The sequence below is a fragment of the Canis lupus genome, chromosome 1 (genome assembly GCF_011100685.1).
Source record: "Canis lupus familiaris isolate Mischka breed German Shepherd chromosome 1, alternate assembly UU_Cfam_GSD_1.0, whole genome shotgun sequence".
NCBI classification, from domain to species: Eukaryota; Metazoa; Chordata; class Mammalia; order Carnivora; family Canidae; genus Canis; species Canis lupus.
In genome coordinates, this window is record NC_049222.1 from 16549041 (window position 1) to 16562703 (window position 13663).

The 13663-nt window shown below is 47.5% G+C and overlaps 1 protein-coding gene across 1 annotated transcript; it reads right to left on the reverse strand.

Annotated features, from left to right (window-relative positions):
* Window positions 1-9893: 9893 nt before the first annotated feature.
* On the reverse strand, window positions 9894-13228 carry PMAIP1 (phorbol-12-myristate-13-acetate-induced protein 1). Its single transcript, NM_001195771.1, has 2 exons — window positions 13169-13228; window positions 9894-10001 (listed from the first exon to the last, which is right to left on the reverse strand). The coding sequence occupies exons 1-2, from the start codon at window positions 13224-13226 to the stop codon at window positions 9895-9897; spliced, it is 165 nt and encodes a 54-aa protein (NP_001182700.1). The 5' UTR covers window positions 13227-13228; the 3' UTR covers window position 9894.
* Between the last annotated feature and the right edge of the window lie 435 nt (window positions 13229-13663).

Below are 13663 nucleotides of genomic sequence, written 5' to 3' on the forward strand. Positions count from 1 at the left end.
GCGCTTTTTCATTTCCCCGCTTATTCTTGAAAAAGTGTGGTTCGCAAGTGAGCCACACCTCGGCATCTCACTACCCCTTTTTCCCCTGTATGTTAACTTCAAATCTGGAAGAAAAGCTAGATTTATCATCCTGGCTGGTACTTTCCCAGGGCCCCAAGGGTCATCTGTGAAGTGTTAGACTGACTTCCTTATATTCTTCTATATCTATATTACGAAAGTTAAGTAAAAATTTAGCCCTAATTTTCAGAAATCTGTTCTTTTGAATGCAACACCAATAAAAGTTTCAAGAAGAGGAAAGGAGCATTTTTATCACTTTGCTTGCAGATGCTATATTGCGTTGTGTCTTTTCTTTTTTTTGTAAGTTGGACAAAGGAGGATATTTTCCCCCTTCTGTGTTCTGATAAATGTGTATGTTTTCTCAAGACGGATCTGGGAATCTCTTACTAAAAAGTAACCTTCGTAAAACAAAAGGATTTCATAATCATCACAACCACCCATTGCTCCCTGCCCCTCCTCCAACACTTGTCCAAATGAATCATCAAGAAGGCAGACTGGTTCATTTAGATATTCTTTACAGTTTGGTCAAAAAAAAAAAAAAAACGGTGGCAACAATTTCTCCTTCCTTCCTAACCGCTGCTCAGCTTTGCTGAAAGTAGGGCGGATACAGCAGGGCAGCCGACAAAACACACAAAAAGCTGTTTTGACTGCCTTCTTTTTTTTTTTAAGATTTTTTTTTTTTTTTTTGAGTGGAGAGCACAAGCAGGGGGCGGGCAGAGGGAGAAGGAGAAGTAGACTCACCCCTGAGCAGGGAGCCCCATGGGGGCTCCATCCCAGGACCCTGGGAACATGACCTGAACCCAAGGCAGATGCTTAACTGCTGGAGCCACCCAGGCATCCCTAGACTGACTTCTTTGAATCCTTCTCTTTCCCATTACAGATAGCTCTTGCAGAGCGGTGCCAGTAGGTGCGATTTTGGCATTAACTGGTAAAAGGCCAGCGGGCTGGGAATGTATTTCAAATTAATTCCACACTCATCAGCTCCAAAATCCTTCCGGGAGAGATGCCACAACCCCTCCCTCCAGGTCCCCTCTCCTCTCTTGAAATAACGTGAGGTCACTTTTCCATCACTGGAAGTTGGAAATCACCTAGACCCAACCAGCAGCGCTGCTGTGCTACAGGAGTGTGAACCGGCCGGCACTTATCAGTATTTTGCACGTATCAGCTGGTTTAATAATCAACCTGGCACCCTCAGAAGACCCAGAGCTATAAAACTTGGCTCTATTTAATGAAGCACTGGAGTGGAAAACAAAGTAGCTCTGCTCCGGAAGGGATGGCGCCCTTCCCCAGACCCATGTGGGAAGCATCTGTATTGTGGTGGCAGGGAAGAAAGGCACAAGTTCAAATCCCACATGTGCTCTCCCCATTGGCCAATCGACTTTTGGGAAATTGCTGATTCTCTGATGCTGGTTCCTGCAGCATAAAATCAGAAAGCTAATCATAGTTCTCTAAATACATAACCATCAGATGACACAATAACATTGTTTCTAAAGTGCCTGGCACACTGCGAATCATCACTAGAAAGTATTTGTCTTGTGCAAGTACTGTTCATCTAAACTCAGACTCAAAGAAGCTCTATGGAGAAACCTGGAGGGTGAAGGCAACTCAAGCTTCCTAGAGCCAAAAACAAAGCAGCCAGGATACAGCCTCTGTCTTCCAGACCAAGTTTCACAGTTTCATCTCAGGGGAGAGCCCACTCTGCTGAAAATAGACTTATGAAAATTTAGCCAAATCCAAAATAAGCTACACAGGATATTCTTCCTAATTTTTTTTTTTAAGATTTTATTTATTTATTCATGAGAGACACGGGCAGCGGAGGGGGGGAGGGCAGCAGAGACACAGGCAGAGGCAGAAGCAGGCTCCTTGCAGGGAGCCCGATGCGGGGTTCAATCCCGGACTCCAGGACCACGCCCTGGGCCGAAGGCAGGCACTAAACCACTAGGCCACCCAGGGATCACTCTTCCTAATTTTTAAGACAGAATTCTATAAATCGGGACCTGCATTTTTCTATGAACACATGCAAGGGCCTTGGGCAATTCAATAGTATTCATGAAACCTATTATGTATGGGATGAAAAGAAATGTTTTACCATCACTAGAAGGCTATAAATTAAAAACAGATGACCTCATCAAGGGAAAAACTGCCACTTCCTTTCCAGCTCCACCACTGCCCTACTGCCTTTTTGTCAAAAGTTTTCATTTTAGTCTAGTAATCTTAATTGGGCAAGATTTTCCATAGCTTTGTAGGGAAGTGAAAATCCAACCTTCCTTCATAACGTTAAAGTTAGTTGATATTGACTGAGCATGACTGGGAGTCAGACACCAGGCACATTCTCACCTCCTTTGATTCTCAAGATGCTTTGAAATTGGTGTATTTTACCCCCTTTTATAAGAAAATCGAAATCAAGCCATTTATCCAGAGCCCCACAAAGAAGTGGCCAACCGGTGGCTAATTCCAAAGTCCGAAGCCAATGATAATTGTAGGGAAAGAAAGTCTGTGGTTTTAAAAAGAGACGTGCAATGGGAAGTGGGCAAGTCTCAAAGCTCCATGAGAGGTCATTAGTGAGGAGCACGCTGAAAAAGAAAAGACACGAGAAATATCAAAGGACTCTTAGTATATCTCATTTCCAACCCAAAACCAAGCCCAGGCTCCACACACTGTGCCGTTTCTAATCACAGACAATACAGTTTAGAGTATACCTAGGGGAGCAGTGTGGAACCCAGACTTACAAAGTAAAGGAGCCCTAAATCCCCATCTATAACACACCAATTCTCTCATTTTTTCTGGTGTTTTTTTTTTTTTTGGTTTTGTTTTTTTACAGTAACCTATTTGGAAGAAGGCTGAAGGTGGGTGTGACTGTTTCACTCTGAATTTGTTAAACTGATTTCTGAGAGTCCTTAAAACAGAGGTTGCAGTGAGGGCCCGGATAGTAATGATAAGGTTTGCTCTTGAACCATGACCTGTTACACCAGAGGCTGAGGGGGGGTGGGGGGGTAGGGTGTGTCCTGTCAGGTGACCTCATCTATTTTCAGCCACATATAAGAAGCAGTCTTGACGGAGTGACACCACCATCAGGGAAGCCAGAGCTCATGGGGAATTTTCGTGTCCAAGCAAAGACTTCTAAGTCCAAGACGCTTCTGCTCAGCCTCCTCCAGGATTTAGAATCAATGTTTGGGAGAAGGATCTGTGGGCTTTTTATACCCACTCTCCTACTTCTTTTTGCAAACTTTTCAGTTTTCTCTTACACTGTGTGCAGAGAGGCCAAGAGTGGGGCTGGTGGGACGGGGGGGGGGGGGGGGGGGGGGGGGGGGGGGGGGGGGGTGGGGTGGTGGTGTGTGTGTGACAGGAGATCTTCTCCAGAGCCCTCTGGCATCTTCTCTGTCTCAAACCACAGGTGACCTTAGACGGGAAGCAGAGGAATCACTGTGGCTCACGCAGGCTGCCCTGCTCAGAGCCTCCCAGCTCCCCGATGGGTTGGTCTTGCAGGTCCAGCGGCAGGATTTCAAAGCAGGGCACTCTCAGCAACTCCTCACTTTGAGCAGTAACCGTTTTCAAAGTGCCAGGAATTCTTCATGGTGAATCATTCCCTCTGACAAAGTTCAAGGAGTTTGGCAAGATTTTCACAATTCATGATGTTCCAGCCCAAAGGGCTGTGTGTGTGTGTGTGTGTGTGTGTGTGTGTGTGTGTGTTGGGACGGTGGGCAGGGGACAGTTATTGCAAGTGATTTGCAAAACCCAATGGGGCACCTGGGTGGCTCAGCAGGTAAGCATCTGCCTTGGGCCCAGGGCGTGATCTCGGGGTCCTGGGATCGAGGCCTGCATCGGGCTCCCTGCAGGGAGCCTGCTTCTCCCTCTGCCTGTGTCTCTGCCTCTCTCTCTTTCTCTCTGTCTCTCATGAATAAATAAAATCTTTAAAAAATAAAATAAAAAATTTAAAAAACCCAAATCACAGCACAGTCTTCACACTAAAGGAAACAACTTAGCTGGTCCATAGATACATTGATAGATGGTAAAGAGATAGATGACGGGCAGATGACCTCTTGTCCCGCCGCCTGTACTGTCACTATTGCCCTGGGAGGGAGCGGTGCTCTCAGCTTTCCCTGCGGGACCGAGGCCGGGAGAAGTTCATGAACTGCCAAGTTCACAGGGCGGGACAGCGACAAGGCTGTGATGGGAGTGTTGGCTCCCTCTGCGTTCTTTTTTTTTTTATAATAATAAATTTATTTTTTATTGGTGTTCAATTTGCCAACATACAGAATAACACCCAGTGCTCATCCCATCAAGTGCCCCCCTCAGTGCCCGCCACCCGGTCACCCCCCCCTACCCTCCTCCCCTTCCACCACCCCTAGTTCGTTTCCCAGAGTTAGGAGTTTTCATGTTCTGTCTCCCTTTCTGATATTTCCTACCCAGGGAATAGAAGGGAAGGGAGAAGAAATCTGCGTTGTTTCTTTAGAGCGATTTCTCAGATCCTCCATTTACAGATAAAAAATGACAGGTTCGGGGCTCCCGGCTGACTCAGCCACCACAGCACATGCCTCCTGATCTCAGGGTCGTGAGCTGGGCATAGAGCTTACTTGAAAAAAAAAAGAAAAGAAAAGATTAAAAAAAAAAAGAGTTGTAGTATACATTAATGTGTGCCATGACCACAGATTTGTATGGAATCAGTGTATGGAATGTATATATGAGATAAAGGGGGGTAAGTAGAGACTTAAGTTGGTGAAACCCAAAAATTTCTAAAGATTTTGATTGGATTTCTGAGTCCTTTAGTAATTGCACATCGCAGTACAAAGAGATCTCTATCCCTCTTCCCTCCTCCCCATTTCTTAACCTGCGTCCCTCCCCAGACCCCAATAGTCTCTGAAATAATCAGTTATTTGGGCAAAATTTGAAGATTTTATTTATTTATTCATGAAAGAGGCAGAGACACAGGCTGAGGGAGAAGCAGGCTCCCTGCAGGGAGCCCGATGTGGAACTCAAACCCAGAACCCTCGGATCAGGCCCTGAGCCCAACTCAACCACTGAGCCACCCGGTGCCCCACTTGGGCGGAATTTACTATTTGTAGAGAGATAATACAGGCATTTTCCCTAAGCATGGAAGAGACACATACACAGAGATAAATTCACCAAACAAGGAAAACTTGCTTTGGCAGGGACTTTGAGAAAGCTCCATAGCTATCCTCTATTGACTATGCAGTTGTGGTTGCTGGTTTTCTCTTAAATTGCTTCTGTCCATGTAAATTGCACAATCAGATACATGTATTCTTGATTAATAAGGGAAGGAGAGCTAATAAAAACGTCTCAAATAAAACTATTAACCTAGCAGGGGCACCTGGCTGCCTCAGTTGGAGGAGCGTGCAGCGCTTGATCTTGGGGTCATGAGTTTACACCCTATGTTGGGTGTAGAGATTACTAAAAATAAATAAACTTAAAAAAAAAAAAAAAAACGGGATCCCTGGGTGGCTCAGTGGTTGAGTGCCTGCCTTCGGCTCAGGGCGTGGTCCTGGAGTCCTGGGATCAAGTCCCACATCGGGCTCCCTGCATGGAGCCTGCTTCTCCCTCTGCCTGTGTCTCTGCCTCTCTCTGTGTGTCTCTCATGAATAAATAAATAAAATCTTAAAAAAAAAAAAAAACTACCAACATAGGACAGTTCACCAAAGCATGCCATGTTATCCCTTGAAACGTAACCCATTTTTACCTGACCATATTTGTTTTGGGGATACAAGGAGATAGCCTCAGAAGAAATTCTGTCCAGTTTACAAAAATTAAAGATGAACAAAATAGGGACGCCTAGGTGGCTCAGTCGGTTGAGCATCTGACTCTTGGTTTCAGCTCCGGTCATGATCTCAGGGCTGTGGGATCCAATCCCAGTTGTGCTCAGCACAGAGCGTGTTTGTCTCCAACCACACCTCCCCCAAAAAAAATAATAAAATAAAATCTTTTTTTTTTTAATGAACGAAATATAGTTCTTGAAATTTGAGACACAGTTTTTTTTTTTAATTTTATTTATTTATTTCACAGAGAGAGAACACAAGCCAGGGAGCAGAGTGGCAGGCAGAGGGAGAGGGAGAAGCAGGCTCCCTCTGAGCAGGGCCCCATGTGGGTGCATTTTTTTGCCACGGTTCCAAAGATGAGGGATTGCGCTCTAAGGTGATCTGCTATCATTTTAATCCAAGACACAAAGCCCCAGAGGCCTTCCCCTCCACTTGCTGTGGAGGGAAGGACAGTAAGTTTGTTAACGTGAAAGGTTGCCAACATGTTTGTGCAAAAGGCAGTGATTTTCTTCTTATTGAAAACTAACCATAATTCATACACAGGATCGCATTTTTTGTATGCATGTTATTAACAGCACATTGCCATTTCTAGGTGACTTTGCAAGTACACAGGTTTTAGAGGTTTTCCCTTTTTTTTTTTTTTTATTTTATTTATTCATTCATGAGAGACAGAGGCAGAGACACACGCAGAGCTAGAAGCAGGCTCCATGCAGGGAGCCTGACATGAGACTCGATCCCAGGTCTCCAGGATCACACCCTGGGCCAAAGGCAAGTGCTAAACTGCTGAGCCACCCAGGCTGCCCTAGAGGTTTTCTCTTAAATATAAATGCAAGTCAAACTATTGCTTAATTCCTGGTAGCTTTTCGCTGGTCAATATTTACAATTACAGTTATGTGGACATCTTGAGAATTTTTTGACATTAAGAGTTCTCTGGGGGATCCCTGGGTGGCTCAGCGGTTTAGCGCCTGCCTTTGGCCCAGGGCGTGATCCTGGAGTCCCGGGATCGAGTCCCATGTTGGGCTCCCGGCATGGAGCCTGCTTCTCCCTCCTCCTGTGTCTCTGCCTCTCTTTCTCTCTATGTCTATCATAAACGAATAAATAAATCTTTTTTAAAAAAAAGTTCTCTGAAGATACATAGTTCTTATACCTGAAGACCGTGCATCGTACCAAAGCTTTCCTGTGCTACTCCTCATATAAAAGAAGAGCACCAAGGATGGCTTTTTTGAAAAACTCCTAAACACCGGTGGTTCACTTCTGGCTCTGCAGAGGCAGGACAGGAATTACTCTTCCAGGAGGGCCTGGGTGGCTCAGTGGTTGAGCATCTGCCTTTAGCTCAGGTGGTGATCCCAGGGTCCTGGGATCGAGTCCCACACCCGGGTCCTGCGGGGAGGCTGCTTCTCCCTCTGCCCCCTGTGTGTCTGCTTCTGTGTGTGTGCCTCTCATGAATAAATAAAATCTCAAAAAAAAAAAAAAAAAAAGAGTTACTCTTCCAGATACTCAAATCAAATCACAGCGATTGGCCCCATCCTTTGTTGGGTCCATCTCCCGGCCTACTCCTGCGATGCAGCCCTTCACCCCCCCCCTCCCCCCGCTGGCTGTCCCAGCTGTCCCCCGTGGCACGGTCACCTCCCTCCCTCCCGCAGCCCCTCTTCTCCCCCTCCCTATCTGAGGGAGGCAATTGACACTCCAGGGTTTCAGCCCGCAGCTACAGCCTGGTAGGAGTATCTTGTGAGTTCTCACACTCAAACAGGAAAGCCACTACTTCTGCACACGACTAGCTTGGGATGAAGCAATACTGGCTGCTAGGGTTGGGTCAGAAGAACTGAGTGTGAGGCCATCGTAAAGGAAACCGCACAGAAGCTGCCCTAGCCCGGCAGAGGCCCCGGGCCCAGGAGGAGGGGACGGCCCCCCTACCTCTAATGAGATCACCGATCTCTGGAGGCTGCTTTAAATAAACCCTCCCAGGCACTATTGCAAGGCACTCCAGGCCTCAGCCTGGCATGCAGTTCTTCTTGTTCACTCTTTCCTCTCCCAGTCAAATGGGGAGTCCCCTGATGGCAGCAATTGTGCTAACTGATGGCAGCAATCATGTTCCATGTCCCGTATTTTCCACTCTGGGGACAGAACTGTAACTGAGGAGGCAGTGGTCAGAAGGGGCCTGCTGACGGAAATCGCGAAAATAATTTTGGTTTCATAATGAATGCCCGGCAGCCTGATGACACAATGAACACCACGAAAAGAATGGTGATAATGTTTAATAGTTCGTAGCTACAGTATCAAGTTTTGTATGTATAAATACAGGTACACACCATAAATATCCATATGGCAAGATATCTGCCCCTAAACAGACAAAAAGCATCTTTGCAGCTAAATAATACTGAAGACAAACCGATCCTGAGGTAATTTTTCATCTAAAGTGACTACAGCCTCTATCAAAACATTCTTACTGTAAAGTTCAAGTGGATATGAAAGCCTCGTCTCATAACCAAAAAGCGTAACTTTAACTAATACACGTTTTCAAACTGAACCAAAAAAAAAATATTTTAATCATAAATAGGTAAAATAAATAAAATTATTCTTGCTGAAACTCAATCATGATATTATTACTTCTTTTTTATATATCTGGGGACTTCTTTGATAACCTGACCTTTTAACAATAAAAGTGAGATCAATGAAAACTTTCTCAGAATCTACATACTATTCTAATGCAAGTTCCACATATATGTAATTTTTATGCATTTTTATTCTAGATAAGCAATCAAGCTATTCTCTTTATTTAAAAAAGTATATCCCAACTTTGTAAAACTTGCTTAATTTCTCTTAAAAGATCACTTCTTAGAAGATGGACACTGACTAGTATGAGAAGGGCATTTTACAGATTTTGGAAATGTCTTTAGAAATACATTGTTCTTCTTACCAAGTAACTTTAGAATATTTGTCTTACTAAGTGTTAATTATAGCAGTAGAAAGTCTAAATCACTTTTTTTCCTCCTTTATTTCTCATTATACAAAATCCCCACGCTCTTATTGCTTTAACATTGTACCTGCAAGAATCTTACTGGCACCAAGTAACACCTCGATTTACAAGTATCAAAGTACAGACTTTCCAGTTATGACACCCAGAAACATAATTCAGTGAAGGGTCATTGGAAGAGAGGCAATACATTCTGAATCAAAAGAAACAAGCTTTCAAATAATTTTATATTTTGTAGTGAGTGACCTATGGAATCAACATTCACTATGTTGTTCTCAGAATGAAATCTTGTTTAAAGATTTGTTTAAAGAGAGTATATAAACCCGATATTACACATCACTTTGAAGCCGTCATCCAAAAATAAAAACCAACACTAAACATATTGTTTCTCTGCCCCTGACCACAGGCCATTCACTTGCTGACTCCTCTTACAGTAGGCTAGACAGCAACCTTCAACAAAATTACCAGAATAATCTTCGAAGTAAAAACAAAATGCGTAATTAATTCCTTACTTTTCAAAGCTCCTTGAATCTTGCTTTAAAATAAACAAAGTGGGGATCCCTGGGTGGCGCAGCGGTTTGGCGCCTGCCTTTGGCTCAGGGCGCGATCCTGGAGACCCAGGATCGAATCCCACATCGGGCTCCCGGTGCATGGAGCCTGCTTCTCCCTCTGCCTGTGTCTCTGCCTCTCTCTCTCTCTCTGTGACTATCATAAATAAATAAAAATTAAAAAAAAAAATTTAAAATAAACAAAGTGGAAAAAAAAGAAAAAAAAATTAAAAAATAAAATAAAATAAAATAAACAAAGTGGTTTTCTAACATTCTCACAGCCCCCCCCCCAAAAAAAAGGACTTCTGCAAAATCTCCATCAGACATCCATTTTTAATGTATCATCTTGGCTTCCGAGGGCATTCAAAAAGCAAGTGAAAGCTCGCTCCCAATCTTCTCCATTACAAGGCATTTCTTCTAACCGATGAAATCTGCACCTATCGGGAAATCTTCCATTTTTAAAAAGAATCTATCGATGAAATTTGCACCATTTCAGCAATCTTTCGTTTTCAAAGAATCTCGTCGTTCAAAAGTTCCAACGCAATCAGGTTCCTGAGCGGAAGAGTTTGGATAACAGATTCAGAAGTTTCTGCCGGAAATTCAGTTTGTCTCCAAATTTCCTGAGCTGAATGGCACACTCCACTTCGAGCTCTGAAAAAGAAAAGAAAAGCCACAAAACTTACACTGACACTAAAAACTGCAACCAGCAAGAGTTAAAATGTCCATCCAAGGGACAAGCTGAGTATTTATCTTCATTTTAGCTTTATGTACACCCATTTTCTGAATGTGAGAAAGGTGACTTAGCTTGCACCCACCACACCCTAACACACTGTGACTCATAAATAAAAAAAGGAATAAGAGTAAAAATAAAGACATTTACTTTGAAATCTTTTTTTTTAATATTTTATTTATCTATTTGACAGAGAAAGAGAGAGAGCACAAGCAAGGGGAGCTACAGGCAGAGGGAGAGGGAGAAGAAGCTCCATCCCAGGACCCTCGGATCTTGACCTGATGCAGATGCTTATTAACCAGGGCCACCAAGGCACCCCAGGATTTACTTTTTAAATGGCAGTAATTCACAGCTCAGACTATGCCTTCATTCATAGACAAATCTAAACGTGCTCTTACACTCATTGAAAAAGACTGAAATTTTCTCATAAGACTCATAAAACCTTGTAGCAAAAGTAAGTCTACATTCTCTAAAATACCTTAGCAATTTATATTTGCCAATTAAACCAATTTCTTCCTACAAACCGAATTCGTACCAATCCATTGCCTTTATGAGTGAAGCAGAAGAATTTTAATTTACAAGTTTACTGCTTTTTAGAAGTGAGATGTTGTAATTAAATGAATATTAATTTAAGAAAAAGGATTCCAAAAAAGAAAGAAAAAGAAAGAAAGAAAGAAAGAGAGAAAGAAAAGAAAGAAAGAAAGAAAGAAAGAAAGAAAGAAAGAAAGAAGAAAGAAAGAAGGAAGGAGACGGAAGTTAAGGACAGGACGTAATTCTGTTACGTCCTTCTTCGTCCTTCCTTCCTTCCTTCCTCCTTCCGTCCCTCACGTCACTCCCTCCCTACTCCTCTCCCTCCTCCCTCCCTCCAGCCCTCCTCCCTCCCTCCCCCCTCCCTCCTGTCTTCCGAGGGGGCTTTAGGAGAAAACATGATCTGTCACTAAAAGGGCGGTGGGGGGGGGGGGGTTGTGGACAGAACTAGCTGCTGGTGGTCTCCTTAATCTTTCTGTTAATTATATTTCTATAAATGTAGTAATAAAAAACTGACACTACATGAGGTGAGATGTTAAGCAAACCTATTTGGCAATCACACAATATACACATACGAAATCATCATTATTTGATGCATACATAAATCAAAGCTAATGCAATGTGATATGTCACATCTCAGTAAAAGAAAAAAGAAAGTATTACTACCTAATGGAATATAAGAGGTCCCTTTCTGCTGTACTGTATTATTATGAACAAAGATAAATGCTCAGGTTAGGCCTTCCCCAAACTGCAGAATTCTTTAACATCACAAAAGGTGGGCGAAGCTTTTTGCCTCCCAAGTAGGAGCCACGGGGTGCCAACTTAGTCAGGGCCAGATTGTCAATGCATCACTTCCTCTGCACTCCTCAAGGACTCTGTGAAACGAAACTAAGTGTAGGGCGCTTAGGTGGCTCAGTTGGTTAACCCTCTGCTTTTGGCTCAGGTCATGATCTCAGGGGCGTGGGATCGAGGCCCAAGTAGGGCTCCTGGCTCAACCAGGGGTCTGCTTCTCCCTCTGCCCCTCCCCCTGCTTGTGCTCTCTCAAATAAATTAATAAACTAAAGGGACCATTACTATCTGATGCAATATGCACCGCTACTGCCCACCCACCCCCCTAGCAGATAGCTGCCTTATTTGGTAAGATTTATAAGGGGGGAGGGTTATATCGAGGGAGGAGGACAGTGGATGGATTACAAAGCCCTGGAGACCAACTCTCATTTCTGCAACTACTAACGACTTAAGAAACAGAACTACTCTCCGGTACCGCTGTAACTCTCCAGGACCGCCTGTCCGCACTTCCCTAACTCCCCAGGACCTCCATCGTCCTCGCTTCCCTAACTCCCCAGGACCTCCATCGTCCCGGCCTCCCTAACTCCCCAGGGCCTCCATCGTCCTCGCCTCCCTAACTCCCCAGGACCTCCATCGTCCCATCGTCCTCGCCTCCCTAACTCCCCAGGACCTCCATCGTCCCATCGTCCTCGCCTCCCTAACTCCCCAGGACCTCCATCGTCCCATCGTCCTCGCCTCCCTAACTCCCCAGGACCTCCATCGTCCTCGCCTCCCTAACTCCCCAGGACCTCCATCGTCCCGGCCTCCCTAACTCCCCAGGACCTCCATCGTCCTCGCCTCCCTAACTCCCCAGGACCTCCATCGTCCCGGCCTCCCTAACTCCCCAGGACCTCCATCGTCCTCGCCTCCCTAACTCCCCAGGACCTCCATCGTCCCATCGTCCTCGCCTCCCTAATTCCCCAGGGCCTCCATCGTCCCGGCCTCCCTAACTCCCCAGGACCTCCATCGTCCTCGCCTCCCTAACTCCCCAGGGCCTCCATCGTCCTCGCCTCCCTAACTCCCCAGGACCTCCATCGTCCCATCGTCCTCGCCTCCCTAACTCCCCAGGACCTCCATCGTCCCGGCCTCCCTAACTCCCCAGGACCTCCATCGTCCTCGCCTCCCTAACTCCCCAGGACCTCCATCGTCCCATCGTCCTCGCCTCCCTAATTCCCCAGGGCCTCCATCGTCCCGGCCTCCCTAACTCCCCAGGACCTCCATCGTCCTCGCCTCCCTAACTCCCCAGGACCTCCATCGTCCCGGCCTCCCTAACTCCCCAGGACCTCCATCGTCCCGGCCTCCCTAACTCCCCAGGACCTCCATCGTCCTCGCCTCCCTAACTCCCCAGGGCCTCCATCGTCCCGGCCTCCCTAACTCCCCAGGACCCCCGCCGTCCTGGCCTCCCTGACCTCCACCAGTCCTCCGCGGAAGGGAGGATCCAGCCTACTGCTCGGCGGGGGCCCGAGGGCGGCAACCCTCAGAGCGAGCCCCGGCCCCCCTGCGGAGGCAGAGGCCGGCTCCGGGGGCGCCAGGGCCCGGACAGCTCCCGGAGCCTCCCCCGCGCGCAGCCTCCCCGCGGCGGCCTGCGCGCCCCTGCACTTTCCCTCCCCCGGGCGGGGCCGGGCCGCGACGCATCGCGCGGGAGACCTGCCCCGCCGCCGCCGCCCTCCCGACCCGCGTCCCCCGACGCCTCCACCAGCCTGGGAAGCCCCGGGGCCCGGCGGCTCCTCACCTTCGGGGGCCCGCGTGGGGCCGGGCTGCGCGCTCTTGCGCGCCTTCCGGCCGGGCATCTCCGCCGGCGGCCGCGGGGAGCTGCAGCGCACGACGCCCTGGGCCTGGGGACCAGCACGGGCAGCTCGGGACCAGCACGGGCACCGCGGGACCAGCACGGGCGGCTCGGGACCAGCACGGGCACCGCGGGACCAGCACGGGCAGCTCGGGACCAGCACGGGCACCGCTGGCAGGACCCGAGGGGCCGCTCCGGTCGCCGCTCGCCGCTCGCCGCTCGCCGCTCGCTGCTCGCTTTGCGCGTTCGCGCGCCGGCGCCCTCCTCTTATAGGGCGGCCCCGGGGACCGTGACGCGGCGAAACTTGGCTCTGCGCCCGCCCCTGCCCCCGCCCCCGCCCCGCCCCCGAGGTCGCTGCGGGGCGACCTGCCCGGGCCCGTGGACCCTCCCGCTCCGCAGCCCCTGCCTTCCCCCGCGGGCCGGGACCCGGGGGGGGGGGGA